This window comes from Galeopterus variegatus, unplaced genomic scaffold (assembly GCF_000696425.1).
Source record: "Galeopterus variegatus unplaced genomic scaffold, G_variegatus-3.0.2 Scaffold3468, whole genome shotgun sequence".
NCBI classification, from domain to species: domain Eukaryota; kingdom Metazoa; phylum Chordata; class Mammalia; order Dermoptera; family Cynocephalidae; genus Galeopterus; species Galeopterus variegatus.
The window spans coordinates 60,870-79,163 of record NW_007729579.1 but is presented as its reverse complement, the minus strand read 5'-3'; the positions used below and the strand labels follow the sequence as shown (position 1 = coordinate 79,163).

General features: G+C 45.7%; 1 protein-coding gene across 7 annotated transcripts in view; it reads left to right on the top strand.

Moving 5' to 3' along the window:
* Window positions 1-18,294, top strand: part of ARNTL (aryl hydrocarbon receptor nuclear translocator-like) — a 78,714-nt gene that overhangs the window by 38,047 nt on the left and 22,373 nt on the right. For 2 of the 7 annotated variants that reach the window (XM_008585129.1, XM_008585128.1), the window contains exons 2-9: window positions 5,138-5,266; window positions 6,641-6,765; window positions 7,505-7,652; window positions 8,186-8,206; window positions 9,924-9,962; window positions 10,268-10,309; window positions 11,866-12,023; window positions 13,787-13,866. In XM_008585129.1, coding sequence (XP_008583351.1) covers window positions 7,513-7,652; window positions 8,186-8,206; window positions 9,924-9,962; window positions 10,268-10,309; window positions 11,866-12,023; window positions 13,787-13,866 — 480 coding nt within the window. In that variant the 5' untranslated portion in view covers window positions 5,138-5,266; window positions 6,641-6,765; window positions 7,505-7,512. Of the gene's footprint in view, window positions 1-5,137; window positions 5,267-6,640; window positions 6,766-7,504; window positions 7,653-8,136; window positions 8,493-9,923; window positions 9,963-10,267; window positions 10,310-11,865; window positions 12,024-13,786; window positions 13,867-18,294 lie in introns of those variants that run through there. The other 5 variants (XM_008585135.1, XM_008585134.1, XM_008585130.1 and 2 more) reach the window with 4 other exon arrangements.

The window sequence follows — 18,294 nt, the reverse complement described above, 5'->3', positions numbered from 1 at the left end:
ACTCCATCCAGCTGTCACACTGGGGGTGACACTGGGGGAAAAGAGAGGAGGCAGCCTTTCACTGGGCTTACATTTTTAAAAGGGGGAAGCCCTCTGTTCTTTTACATAACTGGTTTCCCCAGAACCGTTCAGCACAGCATTCCTTGGGTCCCATAAAGAGGCCCTCCCAACAAATACCTCTCCTTGCCCAGGTCTGTCTTTGATGAACTAACTGATATACTGCCCAGTCTTACACAGTGAGAGCTGAGCATCTCCCTCTCTGCCTTAGCCACCAGGAAGCTCAGAGGGAACTTGTTTACTTAGTTCCTGTATCTTTCCTGAACCAGGATTTCTTCTTATAATTTCCCCTCACTTCTTCTCCAGAAATGCTTGTTTCTCTTGGGGCCTGCCCAGGGACCCAGGGTGTGGAGCTGGGGACTGGAACCCCGCCCCCCACAACCAGGCACACTGCACCAGCACCTCGGGGCCCACACTGGAACCCGGGGTATGGAGAAGGGGACCAGATCCCCCTCCTACCACCAGGCACACTGCACCAGTGCCTCAGGGCGTGCCTAGGGACCCAGGGTAAAGAGCTGGGGACTGGACCACCCCCCCAACCAGGCACACCATGCCAGAACCTCGGGACCCACCGGGGACCCAGGGCATAGAACCAGGGATCGGACACTCTCCACAACCAGGCACACTGCCAGCACCCCAGAGCAGGCCAAAAACATCTCCTCCATGTGGGTGGCCTACCACAGCCACCATGATAACCATGGCTGCCGTGAAGGTCACACTGCCAGCACCACAGAGCAGGCCAAAAATATCTCCTCCATCACAATAACCATGGCTGCCTCAAAGGTGGCTAGATGCCATAACCACCCCGTAGATGGTCCACCAGCCACTGGAGTGAGTTGACACAAGGAGAGTCACCAGCAGAGATAAAGACAGGAGGAAGATGTCTGTCTCCACAGAGGCCATTTCATAGTGACGGAAGAGACATCTGCTCTATGATAGTATTGGGGGACCTGATCACGCCTCTCAGCATTGGACAGATCATTTGGGTAGCAAATCAACAGAGTAACCGTTATTCTTTCAGAAGGAGAGAAGAAATCTAGGGTGATTAGAGGGGGGAGGAGGAGAGGAAGGGGGATGGGGCAGGATTGGACAAGGGGCATAAAGAATAATTACAATTTGTAACAATATATATGCTACTAATATTGATTTGATCAACATATCTCAATGTTGAACCCCCAAAATATGTATAATCAATTTTGATTCAATAAAAATAAAAAAAAAAAAGCCAGAGAAAATCAGCAAAACCAAAGTTGATTCTTTAAAAAGATCAACAAAATTTGCACACCTTTATCTAGACAGACCAGGGAAAAAAGAGAGAAGACCAAAATTACTAAAATCAGAAATAAAGCAGGGGCATTATTACATCCTCAAAAAAAAAAAAAAATGCTTGTTTCTTGTGTATTTCTTGTGTGTTTTGTTTAGCTTTTGTCTCTGTAGTTTACTTTCGGGGGTGGTATTTGTAGGCAGGATCAGCAGTGTGGTGGTTAGAAGCACCAGCAGTAAAGCCAGGTACACCTGGGTTTCAGTCCCCACTTGCTAGCTGTGCCATTTTAAGGGAGGTAACTTGCCTCTTCAATCCTCAGACCCTTACCTTATAAATTGGGATAATGATCACAGTGAATGGATAAGTTATTGTGAAAATTAAATTCATCCTTTATAAATGTCTTTGTTCTCTTTTACCCCTCCTGGATCAGGTTCAATCTGTGGCTCTAGGATCCTAGTCATTTCCTCCTCCTCACCTGTGTCAATCAGCTCAGGATAAGTCGTGCAGCGGTAATACTAGGTGACCAACCATCTCGGTGTCTGGGACAGAGGGGTTTCCTGGGACGCAGGACTTTTCAGCACTAAAATGGGAAGGTCCTGGGCAAGTAGACGTGTTGTTCACCCTGGGAACAACCTCGACATCGCAGTGGTTTGCAGTAGCGAAGGCTTATTTCTTTCTGTGCTACCGTCCATCTGGGGCCTTGGCTGAAGGAGGAGCCTCTATCCAGAAAATTGCTGGTCTTGGGCACAGACAGAGGAAGGCATGTTGAAGGTTCTGTTTGAAAGTTGTGACTGTCACTTCTGTGCACACATACACGGGTCAGGCCAGTCTCGGAGCCCTGCCTGACACCAGGGCACAGTGCAGACCCTTCCCACAGGGAGGGGCAGCTCACAATGGGAACATTAACACCACCTGCTGCTCCCGTCGTCTCTTCTTATAGCCAGCTAGGTGCTGGAGCAGGGACCAGGGGAAGGAGAGAAGCTGGTCTGGATTGGGAGTCTTCAACTAGGTGGTGGGTGTGGGCTTCTTAAGGGGCCGAGTTCAGCCTTACCCTGCTCTGCTCAGAAGAGCAGCTGTGTCTCCTTTCGGCACCTACTTAGCGGTTGGCACCTTGCCTTGCTCTTCCCAGCTGTGAGGCATCTCTTTGCAGGGCAGCCTTGGCTGTGATCCTCCTGCATCCTCCTTGTCCTTTGTGCAGAGCTCCCAAGATCCTTCTCCCTGTGCTCCTAGGAGGGATAGAGGACGTGTCCCAGGCATGCTGCGCAAGTCTCTTTGTGCCCTGCTTTCTTTGGCTGGCCAGCAAACCTCCGTCCCACCTGTAGAATCTCCAGCTCAGAAGTGGGCACATATGGGGCCCCAACTCCAGGACCACAGGCCAGGCTCTCCCGAGAGCATCCTCACATGCGCTACTTTGATAACTGCGCCAGGCGGGCCCTTTGAGCTCAGCCTCAGCTAGAGTCCCTCTCGCAGTACCTGTGGTCTCCCTTGGCTCAAATGCCATTTGGAAGTAGTTAACACAGAAAGAGGTGGGGGATTTTCTTTTATTTTGTTGTTTTATTTATTGTTCTTACATCTAAGAACACCTTCTTGAAGAGAAAACAGTTTTCCAAAAATAATGTTAAGTGTCACAGCTAGTTCAGTTTCCTTACCTTGTCTAAGCATATAAGAAAGGCCCTGTGGTTTTTGTTATGTAAAAGATAGTGTCAAGATCTATATTAGAATTATAATTTATTATTTCCATAAAGTAAGTTTGAGTATTGGAAAAATTGATCAAAATAAGACATTTCATATGGAGTTAAGTACTTAATTTAGAACATTCATCTAAATTTCAGGGAAGTCTGGGAATGGGAAAGGACATGAATGTGTTCATTGAGTTAATGTGTGGTGAGTGCCGCCTGGGGTGAGGCGTGAGACTGGGGACTGGGAGGCACCTATAGGTAAGGCCCTGGCTGCTCAGGGTCATCAGTGGATTGACTAGCAGGATGACAGAGAATGGCCACAGGGTGTGAAGGAGCTGGGGCCAAGTGGCTGCACCAGAGAAAGCCAGGGAGAGAGCGTGCATCTCAGAAGGCTGCTCCAGGAGGTGACGCCTGAAGGCATGTGAAAGAAAAGCAGTTCAACAGGTGACAGTGTGTATAAAGGGAGCCACACCTGCAAAAAAAATGTGGGCCCAGCAGAGGTGGTGCTCCTGGGAACTTCAGTATTCCAGTTTGGCCAGAGCTTTAGGCAGCAGATGGGAAGGGTTGGGCTGGAGACTAAGCAAGGCTGGATGTTTCCTGCTAAGGAGTTTTGGATTTTGTCTGAAGGCTGGGGCAGAGCAGTGAAGTCACTGAAGTGTTCTAAGCAGGTGGTGTCCTGTCTCTGACCCTAATGGGGAGGGGGTGGGGCTGGAGAGGACAGCAGCCTGACAAGCAATGGCAAGGAGACTGAGGGGTGTGGCTGGACTGCTAAGAGGTCTGTGTGGGGCTTTGGGTGTGAGGGGAGAGGGAGGAAGCCCAAGATGGATTCTGGGTCACTAACTTGGGACTGGGAGGATAGCCTGTGACCTGGACAAGGAGTCAGATTCAGATGGAATTCAGTGGAAGCCTGGGAATTTTGCATCCTTTTGCTGCTGCTTGACCAACTGAGGCTCAGTGACTGGAAGTCCAAAATTCCTTGTCATGTTATTTGCACATGCCCAGACTGGGCTTAGCAGAGTCTGACCATGAAGGTGTCTGCATTAGACTATAAAGAGGAATACATGGAGGACAAAGGAGTGCCATTCCTGGATGTCCACTGGAAGACCATCGTGATGATCACAGCAGAGATGTGTACTCCAAAGACCGTGTGAATTAGCCAGTGCAGTGTGCAATGCCAGAAAGGTCAGGAAAGCCCCATTTAAAATCGAAATCTTGCCATGTCAAGGCAGAGCAGGGATGGATTAGAAGGACGTGGGAAGCCCTTTTCTTCCTTTCAAATCAGTGCCTCCCAGATGCAGAAATCCTCCACTGAATCAGAGGGTGGGGAGGAGACCTCTCGGCCCTGTCAGTAAGAGATGGGGGCAGCGCTGCCACTTGGCTGACATGAGCCTCTTTCCGGGATTTATTTCTCTCTCAGCTTCATGTGTGCCCAGATGGATGTGAGGCTTATGGACGTTTTCTTTAAGCATGTTAGCTCAGTCTCAGCAATTGGTTTAGGTACTGGCCTGCCAGCAGCTTATTTTGGCTTAATGTTTTTGGAAGACTTGTTTCCATCATTCCTGATTGTTTGGGTTCAGGTAACTAGTTGCACTTGAGAAAGCAGAATGGTGTCATTAGCAGTGATTGTAGCTTCTGGAAGCCTGCCACTCTCTGGCTGTGTGACTGGCTAGTGAAGAGGAGAAAACAATAGTATCTACCTCATAATTTTCAGGTTCAAATGAGATCATCCACATAAAACAATAAAGAAGTGCCTGATGCACTCAAGTGTTTACTATTTTTATGACTTGACTCAGTAAGGGAAATAAAAAAACACAATTACCTTCCTTCTCGAGGACATGCCCAAGAATCCATTTTTAGTAACATAGAGGGCATTGTTTTTCACAGAACACTTCTCCTGCCAGATTCCTTCATGTGTGTGCAGCTAGGTTTTGGAGGGAGGTAAAGGATGGTCACACAGCTGGGTGGCCAGTGCAGGTAGAACACGGTGGCGGATGGCACTGAGAGCTCGCCGGGTTACTCCCCACCATCAGGGGTCATAGCTAGCTTCGCCATTTCCCTTAGCAACCAAGAGATTTTCTCATTTATTTACCCCAAAGTGACCTGTCTGGGTTTTTTTTCCCATTGTCCCCACTTGTAGGTTTTTGGAAGAAGTTGACTGCCTGAAAGGACATTATAAAACATGAAAATCACTTTGAGGTGACCCACAAGTCCAGTGACCCCTTACTCCTCCCAAGCTGGATCTGAGGATTAAGAACCATAATTTCAGGTAATAAATAAATCCTTCCACCTCACCCCCTGGCACCTGATGATTGTTGGTAGCTTGTGTGGTACTTCTTCCTTCAGGAAGTGTAGCTTCTTCCAGGAATGCTGAAACTTGCAATTTTTCACCTCATTTAGTTGCTTGGCTGATAGACAGAGAAGAGGTCCCAGGGCATCTGTGGGACCCTCATTTAGAGGTGAGGGAGATGAGAAGGAACCAACTAGAGACAGCAAAAAGGAGCGGCCACTGAAGTAGAAGAGCCATGAGCAGGTGGTGCCTCCGAAGCCAAGAGACAGGGAGGAGGAAAGGCAGCTCTAGCAGATGCTGCCATGGGCCAGGGGGAACTGGCCATTGGGTCCGGCACTGGGAGGTCACTGGTGAATCCAACACAGGCTGTTATATGGGAATGATGGGGACAAGCCCCTGATTTGAGTTGGGTGATAGTAAATAAGAGGAAAAGAACTGGAGGCGGAGAAATGGCACAGTAGCTGGAGGATGGTGTTCAAAAAGTTTGTTTTCCCCAAGACGGGTGTTATGTAACTGATGTTTTTAACCAAAGGGAATGACCCAGTAGCGTGGTAAAGTGAGTGAGGCAGGATCGGGTTGGGGTGGGGGTGGGGGGCTCTGGAATGATGGTCTTGGGTAGGTGAGAGAGGTGAAACCCACCCATGAGTTGGGGGCTGGGGACCCTAAATAGGAGCATCTGGGTAGGCTGGTGGATGTGCTTGGTGGCCTCTTTTCTCAGTTTAATAAGAAGAAAAGTTACTAGCTGAGAGTGAAGACTGGGGAGATGTTGAGGAAAGGGGAGAAAGTGTGGAGTCCTTGACAGCAGAGTGGGAGGATAACTGGCCAGCAAGTGCAGGACTGCTGGGCAGCACTGGAGGCCACTGGGCTGTCTTCTCCAGCCATGTCCTGGTGTGCAGGTGAGCACGGGCTGGAAGGCCGTCATGGTAGAAAAACAGGACATGAGTAGACACAAGGAAGACAGGGAAGAGCCTATGAACATAGGAGCAGCATCAGTAATAATTTTAAAATGCAGGTAAAAACAATGAGGTTTTTTTTCCCACCCCTTCAGATTGGCAATGCCTCTTGTTGGAGATAGAAATTGTTGGAGCTTTTCTGTAGCATAATGTTTCAATATGTTCCAAAACATACAATTCATGTCCCCTTATGACCTGTCAGTCCCACTTTAAAAAAATTGTTCTAAGAGATGATAGCTCAAACGTGAGGAGATATATGCACAAAGATATCCATTTCAGCCACGCTCATAGAAGTGAAAAACTGGCACATACCTAACCCGAAAGGGACTGGTCCACTGATCTGTGGGTGTAATAGTGATAGTGGAAAACCATAGCTCACACTCACCCTTCTGTTTTGCAGATGAGGGAACTTGGGCCCAGAGGGAGGGAGTGACACCTCCAGTCACATTGCGTGAAGCGGAGACCCCTGACTACAGGCAGGACACGACCTCTTCACCCTGGTTTGAAGTTGGAGCACCTTGCAAGGTACTTACTGCCCTCTTTTTTGGGGGCCACCTTACTTCAAGCTTTTAAAATACGCACTTTCAAAATGTTTTGCAAGTTTGTTTACAATGTCTTCATTTCATTATGCAGAGTTTTCCTTGTGGGGATCACTGGGTACAAAAGGACAGTGGGGGAAGGCAGGACAGACTCTGCCTGGGTGGGTGATAGGGAGGTACCATCTATTCCTGACTCCCAAGTAGTGCTTATACTCTGAGAAAGGATATTTTCTGCTTTCTTACAACTTTTACAAAAGTCATCATAAAAGTACGATGATAACACCAAGTAAATCACCTTTATTTATTTCATTGATCATATATTTATTGACTAGCAGAAAATAAAATTAGGACTGTTGGAGAACATCTGGGACGCATGGTCCCCTCAGTGGGATCAGCACTGGGTTGTGGCTCCTAGAGAGTTGGGTTCTGGTTTAGTTCTTCCATGCCCCAACGCGGGGACCTAGGAGAAGCCACTCACTTTCTCTGGGCTTTTGTGTCCTCACCAGAAAAATGAGCGAGTAGGCCTAAATTACCCACAAAAACTCCTAAAATAAATGCAATGCTCTTTTCATTCTGCCACGTGCCGGTTCCGGGTTGGCGGGGGGAGAGATATGTGGGTGCTGTAAACCAGCCCGAGTCCCTCCACAGCGCCACCAAGCCCTCCACTGCTTTAGAAGAGCACATTGAAATAAACGTGCCTCTGTGCCCCCTTGTAACCATTCCAGAGCATCCAATGGCAGACCAGAGAATGGACATTTCCTCAACAATCAGTGACTTCATGTCCCCGGGCCCCACCGACCTGCTCTCCAGCTCCCTCGGCAGCAGTGGCGTGGATTGCAACCGCAAACGGAAGGGCAGCTCCGCCGACTACCAGTAAGGCCTTTGGGGCTCGCCTTCCACTCGTTAAGTTTGGTGTCAGTTCACGGGCATGGAACATCTAGGGACCAGCTACTGTTTCTCCTGGAAGAAGGGATGGGGATAAAAGGTCTGGCTCTAGGTGGCTGTACAGTTGGCTTTTGACTTTGTTTTCCCCTGATTGCACAAGGAGGGAGCCTCCAGTGCTGCTGAGGCGTTTTCTTTCCCCTCCCATCCCCATATTGTTTCACATCAAGGGAAAAAGAACAGCCTTAAAGCCATGTTCTACCCTTTAGCCCTTTCTTCCTCTTTGTTTGCTCCTCAAGCAAGAGAACTAAATCTATGGATGTAATCTTGGGGGTTTCCAAGAGAGCTTTGCCTGAGGGCCTCTCTGAGGAAGGCAGCAAGTATCAGGTGCTTAATCAGTGTTGGTGGAAGAAATGAGTGGAGATCACCTCTGAAAACAGTATAGGAGCATTGATATTGTCCTTAGACGTTACTTAAATTAGTATGAACCTGTTGTATTAAATAGTGTGTTTGTTTCTTTTTAGACTTGATGACTTTTCTTTTGAGTAAGTAAATTTTCACACTTACAGTCAACTCTGCCATATCTGCACAAACACCTAGGGAATAAGATAGTATAGAATATTCAAAGGCACGTTTTGTTTTGTTGAGGCAACTGTATGGTATCTTACCCAAATGTCCATTTAAGAGGTTTTCTTTTGTTTAATGAGGGAAAATCTCCAAGGAGGTATCCCCCCTACAGCAGATGTCCTTTCTGCTGAAGTTCACAGGTCGAATTTGGGGAGCACAATGGCTGGAGGTCAGATGCCCACTAGGAGGTGCTATGATTAATATGTAAGTTATCCCAGATAATGAAGAGAGCCAACACCCAGGGGATGGACAGTGGGTGTGAGGACCGTGAGGGAATCCTTCCTAACAGTAACTCCCAGCAGAGACCAGGAGATGTTTTCCATGAACCTTTGTCTCGCGCAAATGCTGATGGAGCCACTGATGTGTTCTGAGACCTTTGTTATCTAGATCTGTCACTACCCAATACCATTCAGGTTTCCCTTGTGGACCCCAGTTTGCAAATCTGCAATTTGTGGAGACTCAATTAGTTAAGCAACCATAATCCCCTTCCCTATAGCTTTAATGTACTAAAGTCATCCATAACTGCCAGGCAGAGCTTCTCTTCACCTGAAATGATCAACCTGGTCTCAATGAACAGATACAATTCTAGACAAAAGAGGAGAGAGAGTTTTTGTTTTCTCACATGACTATATGATATCCTTTGAACTTTAGCATTAGCTAGAGAAACTCTCTGACTATGAAGAAACCAAGGGCACCTCGTTGGGAACCACTGTTCTGGAATGCATGTGACATGATTCAGTGCTCCTAGAAACAGTTGTTTTGGCCCTTGAGATTATATTGTTTGAAGGGCCGTAATCCCTCCTTTCTTATGGGATAAAGGAGATAGGAGAGAGGCCCAGGTTGCAGTCAGTTCCCTCCTGAAAAATTTATGGGCTGGAGAAGGGTAAGCTGACCCCAAGGGGGACTTTTTAACTTCTCCCTCTGGGGATTTCAGTCTTCTTTCTCCTGAACACCAAGATGCCATGAAATTTGATTTCTGGGGTCTGTAAAAGGGAAGCAGATCCCTGCTATGACCCCAAGACCCTCTGGAGCCCTCCGTCCCACTACACTCCACCATCCCAATCCCTCGAGCCTAGGAGTTCCCACCAAGCTGAAAAGCAGAACATTTAGTAGTAGTGCCTTTGAATAGCTGCCTGGGTTTCTGCTCAGTACGTCTTCGTTAGTACTTTAGTTCCCCCGCCTCACTCCACCCCCGCCTCCAAATAGATATATATGCACACGTATCATCTATGCTCGATATGTTTTGCAGATGGAATAAGCTTCATTTATCCAGAATCATGGGGAATGAGGTGTCACAGGTATTTGGATGCTGTAGTTCACTAAGAGTATCCATAAATGCTATGTATTCTCAATTTTCAAACAATCAAGAGATGGCAAAATGTATGTTAACATTCAAACTCTATTGAGACTATGTACAACCTTTTTTTAAAAAATTTGATAACCAGTTCAAGATCTACAGTAGGTTCAAATTAATCGTTTTTGTTTGTTTTATTATTAATACATCATTAATCAATAGTATAGCTATTTGAGCTTTCCAATTGTTTGGTTTCTGGATAAATGAGAGCCTTCTGTATTACAATTAGAAGGTATTCTATATCTCTTTATTAACACACAGTCCCTCTCTTGTTTTTTCAGAGAAAGCATGGACACAGACAAAGAAGACCCTCATGGAAGGTACCATGAACCTCGTAATTTGAACTTCAGCATCCTTATGGCCATTTTCTTTGCACGATTACACATTCTATTACTTGGGGCAGGTTCCACCCATGTCCTCTATTGGAGATAAGCAAGGAGGAGTGAGCCCGTGGGCTCCATCCAGACTCTCCTTCCAACCCCTAGTCCTCAGTGTGGTTAACAACCGAGAGCCCTTGCGTGTCTGTAGAGATGACAGCAATCAGGCAGGAAGAAAACAGGAATGTATCACTTTGCCTTTCATCTCCAGGGTATTATGTTTTTATCTTTTGCTTTTTTTTCCCCAGGTTAGAATACACAGAGCACCAAGGAAGGATCAAAAATGCCAGGTAAGTTTGGACCCTCATTTGGTCTACAGACTGTCCTGATTCCGGGTGCATTGAGGGTAGCTGAGGGCTCTGTGTGTTTGGTTGCTGTCTGTCTAATTATCTTCATGGGCACTGTCACATCCTTAGGGAACAGGGGAAGGGGTAGTGGGCCTTGGCTTGATGTGGCCTTCTGACCTCCCCTCTGTCTAGGCTGAGCTGGCCTTTCCTCTTTGCTGTTCAAGCATGTTCAACCTGAAGGGGACTTTGGACGTAATAGAAAATCAATCGGTGCTAAAGTTTTTCCCCAGTCTTCAGCAGATTACTCCTTCCTGACTCGGGGGCCTTCCAGAGGAGACATGGCTCAGCAATTCAATTCCTGGGCTGAGTCTAACCTCTGAAAGGGGCCTGGATTGCACTGCAAGTTGCAACTGAAGGCAGATGTGGAGCATGCCCTGCTCCCTTGAGTAGATTCTTTAACTTGGTTCTTCCTGCATCCAACCACACATGCTGACTCCTCCCCATTGGGTCCTCAGGTTTTCCTGCCATCAGTATGAGGACCTTCTGAGGCTATCATGACTCACAGCACTAGGGGGCAGCAGCAATTGGCTGACCTAAGACTTCTAGCTTTTGCAGGAGGTCCCATGGCTCTATAGCTACAGCAACTGCAGCAAATTGTATTTCCACTCCTGATGCACCTCCTTAGGAGGATAGTTGCAAACAGCAGGTACAGTCAGTCCAGGAAGAGAGTGTGCCAGGGAAGCATCATCCTATCTTGGCGGGTGGCCACTCTGAGGAGGGAGGAGCGTGACATTCCTTGGAGGAAACTCTTGGGGACAGATATAGTATATGCTGCATCTAGATGGGTTCCTGGCTCATCTAGGAATGGCAGCATTAGTTACCAGGTGCCTCAGTCAGTGAGTCTCTGACTGGACAGGAGTGAGGCCCTCCCAGGCTGCACAGCCAGCTCCTCATGGACCTTGGGCTCTCTCTGTGGCTGTTCTGGAGGCTTTGCTCTGTGAAGACTCCACCTCCCTTCTCTCTCCTCCCACCCCCATCTCAAAATCCAATTTTACAGAGGCTAGAAGGAGAAGAAATGAGGAGAAATTTTTTTTTTTTTTTTTAAAAAGATGACCGGTAAGGGGATCTCAACCCTTGACTTGGTGTTGTCAGCACCACGCTCACCCAGTGAGCAACCGGCCATCCCTATATGGGATCCGAACCCGTGGCCTTGGTGTTATCAGCACCGCACTCTCCCGAGTGAGCCACAGGCCGGCCCCAAAATGAGGAGAAATTAACAATTCAGTTTACTCTGAAAAGACAACTTTTGTAATTTTTCTCCTTAATTGTAAGGAAGAAGGTAAGTATAGAAAAACTAATACTGACCTGGCAGTGAGACCATTTTTTTGGGGGGGGGGGTAAATTTAATAGGAAAGTCTAATTTGAATCATTCTGCAAATTCTAAATTTGCCTTGTCAGATGAATGTTGACAAAACAGTTATAACTCATTTATTTTTGTCATCGTTTCCTTGATGCTTTGTTACATTTTGTAAGAAATCATTTTTCATATTGTTGTTCAGGGAAGCTCACAGTCAGATTGAAAAGAGGCGTCGGGATAAAATGAACAGTTTTATTGATGAATTGGCTTCTTTGGTACCAACGTGCAACGCGATGTCCAGGAAATTAGATAAACTTACTGTGCTGAGGATGGCTGTTCAGCACATGAAAACATTAAGAGGTGAGACCCCGGGCTTTATTGTCTTTTATGTCCTTGCCCACAAATGTTACCAACTTTGTCTAGAATGTTCATGAGTCTATAGGGCAAATGCTTATTACTTGCAAATATGTAGCCTGCAGTAATGTGACTGTAGTTTTCAACAACAGACATGATGCCAAATGAAGTGATTATTGAGCATATGTGGGTATTGAGATGCAATTTTGCGCTCATACATCCCCAGAGCATATAAGCTCTGTGCTTTGCATGGCTCTGTATGTGCATGTTACTGGGCTACATGTGTATCAGAGAGGACACTGCTGATGTCCCATCTTGCATATGTGCATGCCTGGATATCACCCTCACAATATAAAAACCAGAAATGTAGGTACACGCAGTGACACAGAAAAGTCAGTTTCAGTTTTTGAGAGGAAAATTCATCACGGGCCCTTTGAAGAGTGAGTCACCAGTTGCTGGTTCTTGCTGCGTTTTATTGTCAGGAATGAACACTGATGATATTTTCATCTTCCTGGAATTTTCCTGAACCAGATCAACTCTTTGTGAAGGAGGCAATATTTTCCTTCTTTTACCAAGTGTGGGGAGGGTGAAAAAACAGAGGCGGAAAAGTGGAAGTGATTTATCCAAACCGCAGGAGAACTCTGAAATATATCAGGCATTTTAGTGAATGCTGTTGATGGAATTTTCCATAGCTAGTCTTGAGCTATTGGAGGAAATTGGAAAATGGGATCTCAGTCAGATCTCTGACCTGCATGATAAAAGAATTGCATCTTTATATTTGAACAAAGCCCCCAGAAATAAGAAGTAGCTGGTTTTGTCTGGCTTTTGATCATTATTCAAAAATATAAATGTTGTATACTGTGCTTAGAGGATGGCATTTAAAATTTCATATTAGCAAAGATGATATGGGTTAAATTATTATAAAACCAATTTCTATTAAATTGGTAAGAAAAAAGTGGTAAATCTCAAGTTATAATAAAAAGCAGGGTTACGGATCAATAATATGCCTTGTTAGTTGACAGGAAAGTCACAAACACATTCTGTTTACCCCTTTCCTTATGGTACTTTGAATTGTTAAAGATCCATTTCATTTTATTCTTTCACTATTCTGCTCACTATTGTGCAGATTCCAAGTCATTTACTGCTGGCATTTTTCTCTGTTAAGTTATTGTTCTACTGAAAAATGCCAGATTGACAGCCTTTTAAACATAAGTCTTATCCCCTTTCAGTCCCGGGAGCCACAGCTGCATTTCCTGAAGTAATGCATTTCTTTGGGTTGCCAAACTCATTTAACTCACGCTGATGAAGAGGAGCTCACACTAAGTACCTCTACAATATATTTTATTCAGGGCCTGGCAGAGTAGATGATTTCCCAAGAACATGTGGTGGTGATTTGAGGGACTGCTAGACAACCCATTTAGTACAGATCTTGGGAGGAGGGAACCTTCCCAGGAGCCTCTCCCAGTTTACTTTTAGAGCTGCCTACTCTCTTAGAAGCAGATTTTTAATTTCCTTCTATTATTTTTTGGTTTTCCCTATAATGAGAAAAGCAAGCTTGTTATGTCTCCTGTGAGTAACTGTTCTTTTTTCAATGGAATTCTCTTTAGCATTACAGATTCTGTCCAAAGCCAGATCTATCCCTGTCTCAGTTAAGGAAAAAGAAGTTAAAATTTAAACTCCAGGTGGTAGGGACTAGGCCACATCCAGAAGGTCTAAGACATTATCTGAATATAAAGTGTACCAACACTTTCTCTTTTTTTTCCCCTAAGGTGCCACCAATCCATATACAGAAGCAAACTACAAACCAACTTTTCTGTCAGATGATGAATTGAAACACCTCATTCTCAGGGTATGTTGCAATTATGGGATTTTCTTTTTTGGGGGGGTGGGGGGAAGCTGGCCAGTGTGGGGATCTGGACCCTTGACCTTGGTGTTATAAGACCAGGCTCTAACCACCTTAGGTAACCAGCCAGCCCCTAATTGTGGGATTGTTTTACACAACACATATTTTTATAAATTTCAGAGTAAGTACTAGCATGTGGGAAATTTGATGTCTCAACATTGAACTTTTTTAGGCCCACTTTCTCTCTGGGGTTCCCACATTTATCTTACTGTTTAGAGAGTCCTCACATTCCTCCCACAAAACCTTTCTCCTCTTCTAGCCTACCTTAGGCAAAAATGGAAGGTCTGTGCTACTGTGATTTCAAATCAGAAGAGGAAGGATTTTGTTTAAAATAGGAGGGAGTTAAGAATCATATTCCTGCGTGCAGATATTAGAAAAGGACTGAAGTTGACAATTGAGACTTTCTCTTCTCCTGACTTAACAACTTGCACAAAAAGGTCCACCTAAATCTTTACACCAAAATACCATCAAAACAACAAAACTTCTGAAGACTTAGTGGCCCAAAGAGGAAAACGAATGGAAGAGGTCGAGGCTGTCACCTGTTTGACTTTAGCACTGTCTTTGTCTTGCTAAGTCTCTACAGAGAGGTGGTGAGGTGGCACCATGGGGACTTGTTGTCGTCAATGCAGAATTAGGTCTGCACAGGGCTCCTGTTCCTACAGGCATGGTACTAGGTAGAGTGAGATTAACTTGGAAATTGAAGAAAAAGAAACTGAATTTGGAAATATGACTATATCCTCTTATAAACTATAAAAAGAAAAATAGAAAAACATTACTAAAAGGAAAGATGCCAGCCTCCACTTCCCATGTAGCCGGGGCTGATTTTCCCTGCCAGGTCCCCTGCATGATCTTGGCACCCACCTTTGAGCAGAAGTTCACAAAGCCCCAGGGTAGAGGATAGTCCAGTTGGATTTTTGCATCATCACTACCCATTTTTGGCTCAACCTGGCTTCAGGCTCCTGTAAGCCTGGCCTGTCTGCTCACTCCGGTATTCCCTACCCATTCTCTCGTGATGTGCTGTATCAAATTGGAAAGCTTTCAATAGCAAGGAACCTGATGAATAAACAGGGTTTTGTTTCTCTAGTATAACTGGTCCTAGGTAGGTTGTGTAGGTGGCTACGGTGGTTCAGTGAGGTCAGCAGGAACCAGGCTCTGTGAGTCTTCTCACATAGCCATGCTAAGCCAGCTGATGAATAAACAGGGTTTTGTTTCTCTAGTATAACTGGTCCTAGGTAGGTTGTGTAGGTGGTTCAGTGAGGTCAGCAGGAACCAGGCTCTGTGAGTCTTCTCACATAGCCATGCTAAGCCAGCATGCTAGTTTTTTTCCTTAATGCAGCAGGATGGCTGGGCCGGGTCTGAGTAGACAGACCAACCAGAAAAAAAGTGGTGGGGGAGACCTATGCTGGCTTCCTTTTTATCAGGAGAGGATACGCCTTCCTGGAAGCCCAATATTGGACTTCATCTTATCCAGAAGTATGTCACTTGGTCACCCCTAACTGCAGGTTAGGGCGCAGAAGCAAGTATGTAGATTTCCACCTTCCAAAGGGGAGACAGGCAAGAGAGAAGGGGGTTACAGAGGGGTTGGAATTGGCCTCCCAATAGTATTTGCCACACACACTTTCCAGAGCCACATCTGTGTGCAAGATTTCCCTCCAGAAGTGGCTCCCACAACCCAGTACAGCACTTCAGGTGTGGTCTGGCCTGAAGTTGAACAGGGTTGGTGCCTCCCTTGCCATAGAAGCCATCTTATTAGGGCCACATTTGGGCAGCTGTAGTACTGCCCCTCTCCAACTCTCTTGTACATGAATTATTGTTAGGTCAGGTTTTTACATCTTCTATAGGTACAGTAGGTGCAGTTCATGTTTTCAAACTTAAATTAAGATAGGACTTCTCTTTTATCTCTGTCTAAATCTATTTATTGGGTGGCACCACAGCCCAGCTTGTCATTAGCAGTCCTTTGGATCTTTGTGTGACTTGTAGATCTCCTAGGCATATCTCTGTGCCTTTCATTCTCGTTTATTCACAAATTGAACAAATATTTTCGTATACTTACTGGAGGCGTGGTACTGTTCAGGAACATCCAAACCAATGATAAGCACTTTAGGGTGGGGCTCAGGCTTCCCAGCAAGTGGGTGATGGTCCTTTGGTTACTACTGTCAGAACACATTTCTTCGTACACCCAACTCTGCTTCTTCGTCCTTCTCATGGAGATGTCCACATTCTCAGGGAGGACTCACTGAAGTTAAAATAGAAACTTTGTCTGCAGCATCTCTGGAGCTGCCACCAGGGCCAGCTTCATGGGCATACAACCTATGGAGTCACACAGGGCCTTCCACATGGTTTAATGCTCTGCTGTCACCATCTTGAAAGTCTTAATTTATGAACAGTCCCACATTTTAATTTTGTATTTGGCCCTACAAATTATGTAGCTGATCCTGATTATACTGGTAAAATTAGATTATTTCTTAAGGAAAAAAACCAATTTTTGTGTGTGTGTGTGTGTATATATATATATATATATGTAAATTATATATAATTTATAATTATTTATAATTTACATATTGCAAAAAGCTCCTTTTGCAATGACCCATACTTCATAATTTTCTTTTTGCTGCTTTTCTAAATAATTTCCCATCAGATACCCACACTTATTAGGGTTTGGAACAAGGATTGTAATATGCGAGCTAAGAACTGCATCTCGGGCCTGCCTTTTCTGCTGCTCTGTTTTGTGCTGCACTCATGGTGGTCTGTTTTCCCTGAGGAAACTTCTCTCATTCCCTGGCACATGTCAGTGGCTGTGAAATACGGTGCAATCTCTTGCCACTTCCAGGAGCCCAGTTCCTGAGAATCTGCTTCAGCAGAAGGCAGGGTTCACTCAGACGGCATGTAAACGGTTTGGCAGCAGAAACTGGACTTCCACTATTCCTCACCAATGCAAATCTGACTACTACTTTCTTTACTACATGCTTTCAAAATATCTCTAATAAACTGTGTGTCAGGGATTGGTCAACCTTAATCTATAATGTCTAGACATTCTTCTTCCCTACGTCTTGAAAACTAGGCAGACCATCACAGGACTTCCATGTCACTTCTTAACTAGCACCGTCTTCCCAAGAGCGAGCCAGTCCCTGGTTGTCCCGTGTCCCTGTGGCACTCATAGTGTCCCCACAACTTCTGCTCTTCAGCTGTCTCCTTGGGCCCAGCTCCTTCACCTGACAGTTTATTTGCCAGAGAGCAGCAGAGCCAGAATGTTTAGAGCCTCCCCTGCAGTGACGGCATTCACTGGCCCTTGGAACCTCTTTGCTTTCCCTGGGATGTGTTGAAATCTGCTTTGCTCATGTCCTCGATTCAGGCCTGGCTCTGCTCAGCATTCCCTCCAGAATGTCAGTCACCTTCTTCCCAGCTACCTTTCGAGCCACATCACCACATCAATGAAAGCCTCAAAGCACTTCTCTTGTGAGATATAAGACTGTCTGCAAGGCAAATGAGGAAGTTATTAATACCCTATTTTTTGACAGAATGAGGCTTCCAGCAGATGGTGCTTGGAAAGTTACTTCCCCCTCACTGTCATCCCCTGCCCCTGGGCCAGCTTAGGGACCTAACTTAGGAAAGGATCCTCCCCATTTCCTTCTGGTTGAGTGGCCTGCCAGGTTCTGACAGCAATAGTGATTCTTTTCCCCCCTCGCCCACTTCCTCTGGCCCAGCACAAGTGCACACACCATTTTTCCACCTTCTGGCACATGAATTCATTTCTGAGTTTTTTGAATTAAACTATATTCCAAAGGCCCTTTTGAGGAAAAGTGAACAGTTTCTCTAGATTTTTCCAAAGAACAGACTGAGGACTAGTGAATAAAGCAAGATATTGCCACACTGTGTATTAGAACCAGGGGAGCTGAGTCACGACAGCAAGTGCATGACAGGAGGGAGCGCCCTCCCTGTCCCTCCCTGCAAGACCCCAGCAGGAGCTGAGCAGTCATCCACTGGAAAGTTGGGGTGCACGTGGGGAGCGTGGCCTAAGCTCTCAGGCACTGTAGCTTTGCTGCTCATCTGCTCCAGTCTCTCTACCAAGTGCTGTCCTGTCTCTGTACCTATCTCTATTGGCACTGGAGCTTTTACCTGTAGTTAAACCGAAGAAGGGGTAAGAATCTAAGGGGAAATTTTTGCTTTGCTCTTCTTGTCTCACTTAGAGTACAAATAGCCCAGCCTGAATCGAAGGATAATATTTTAGAGCAGTAGTTCTCAACCTTGTATACATTAGAATCTCCTTGGGGTGGGGGTGAAAACAATACAAGTGATCCAGCCCCATGCCAGACCATCAGCATAAAAACAAAAAACACTACTCCAAATGTTGAGAACCAGTGTTCTAGAGAGCTC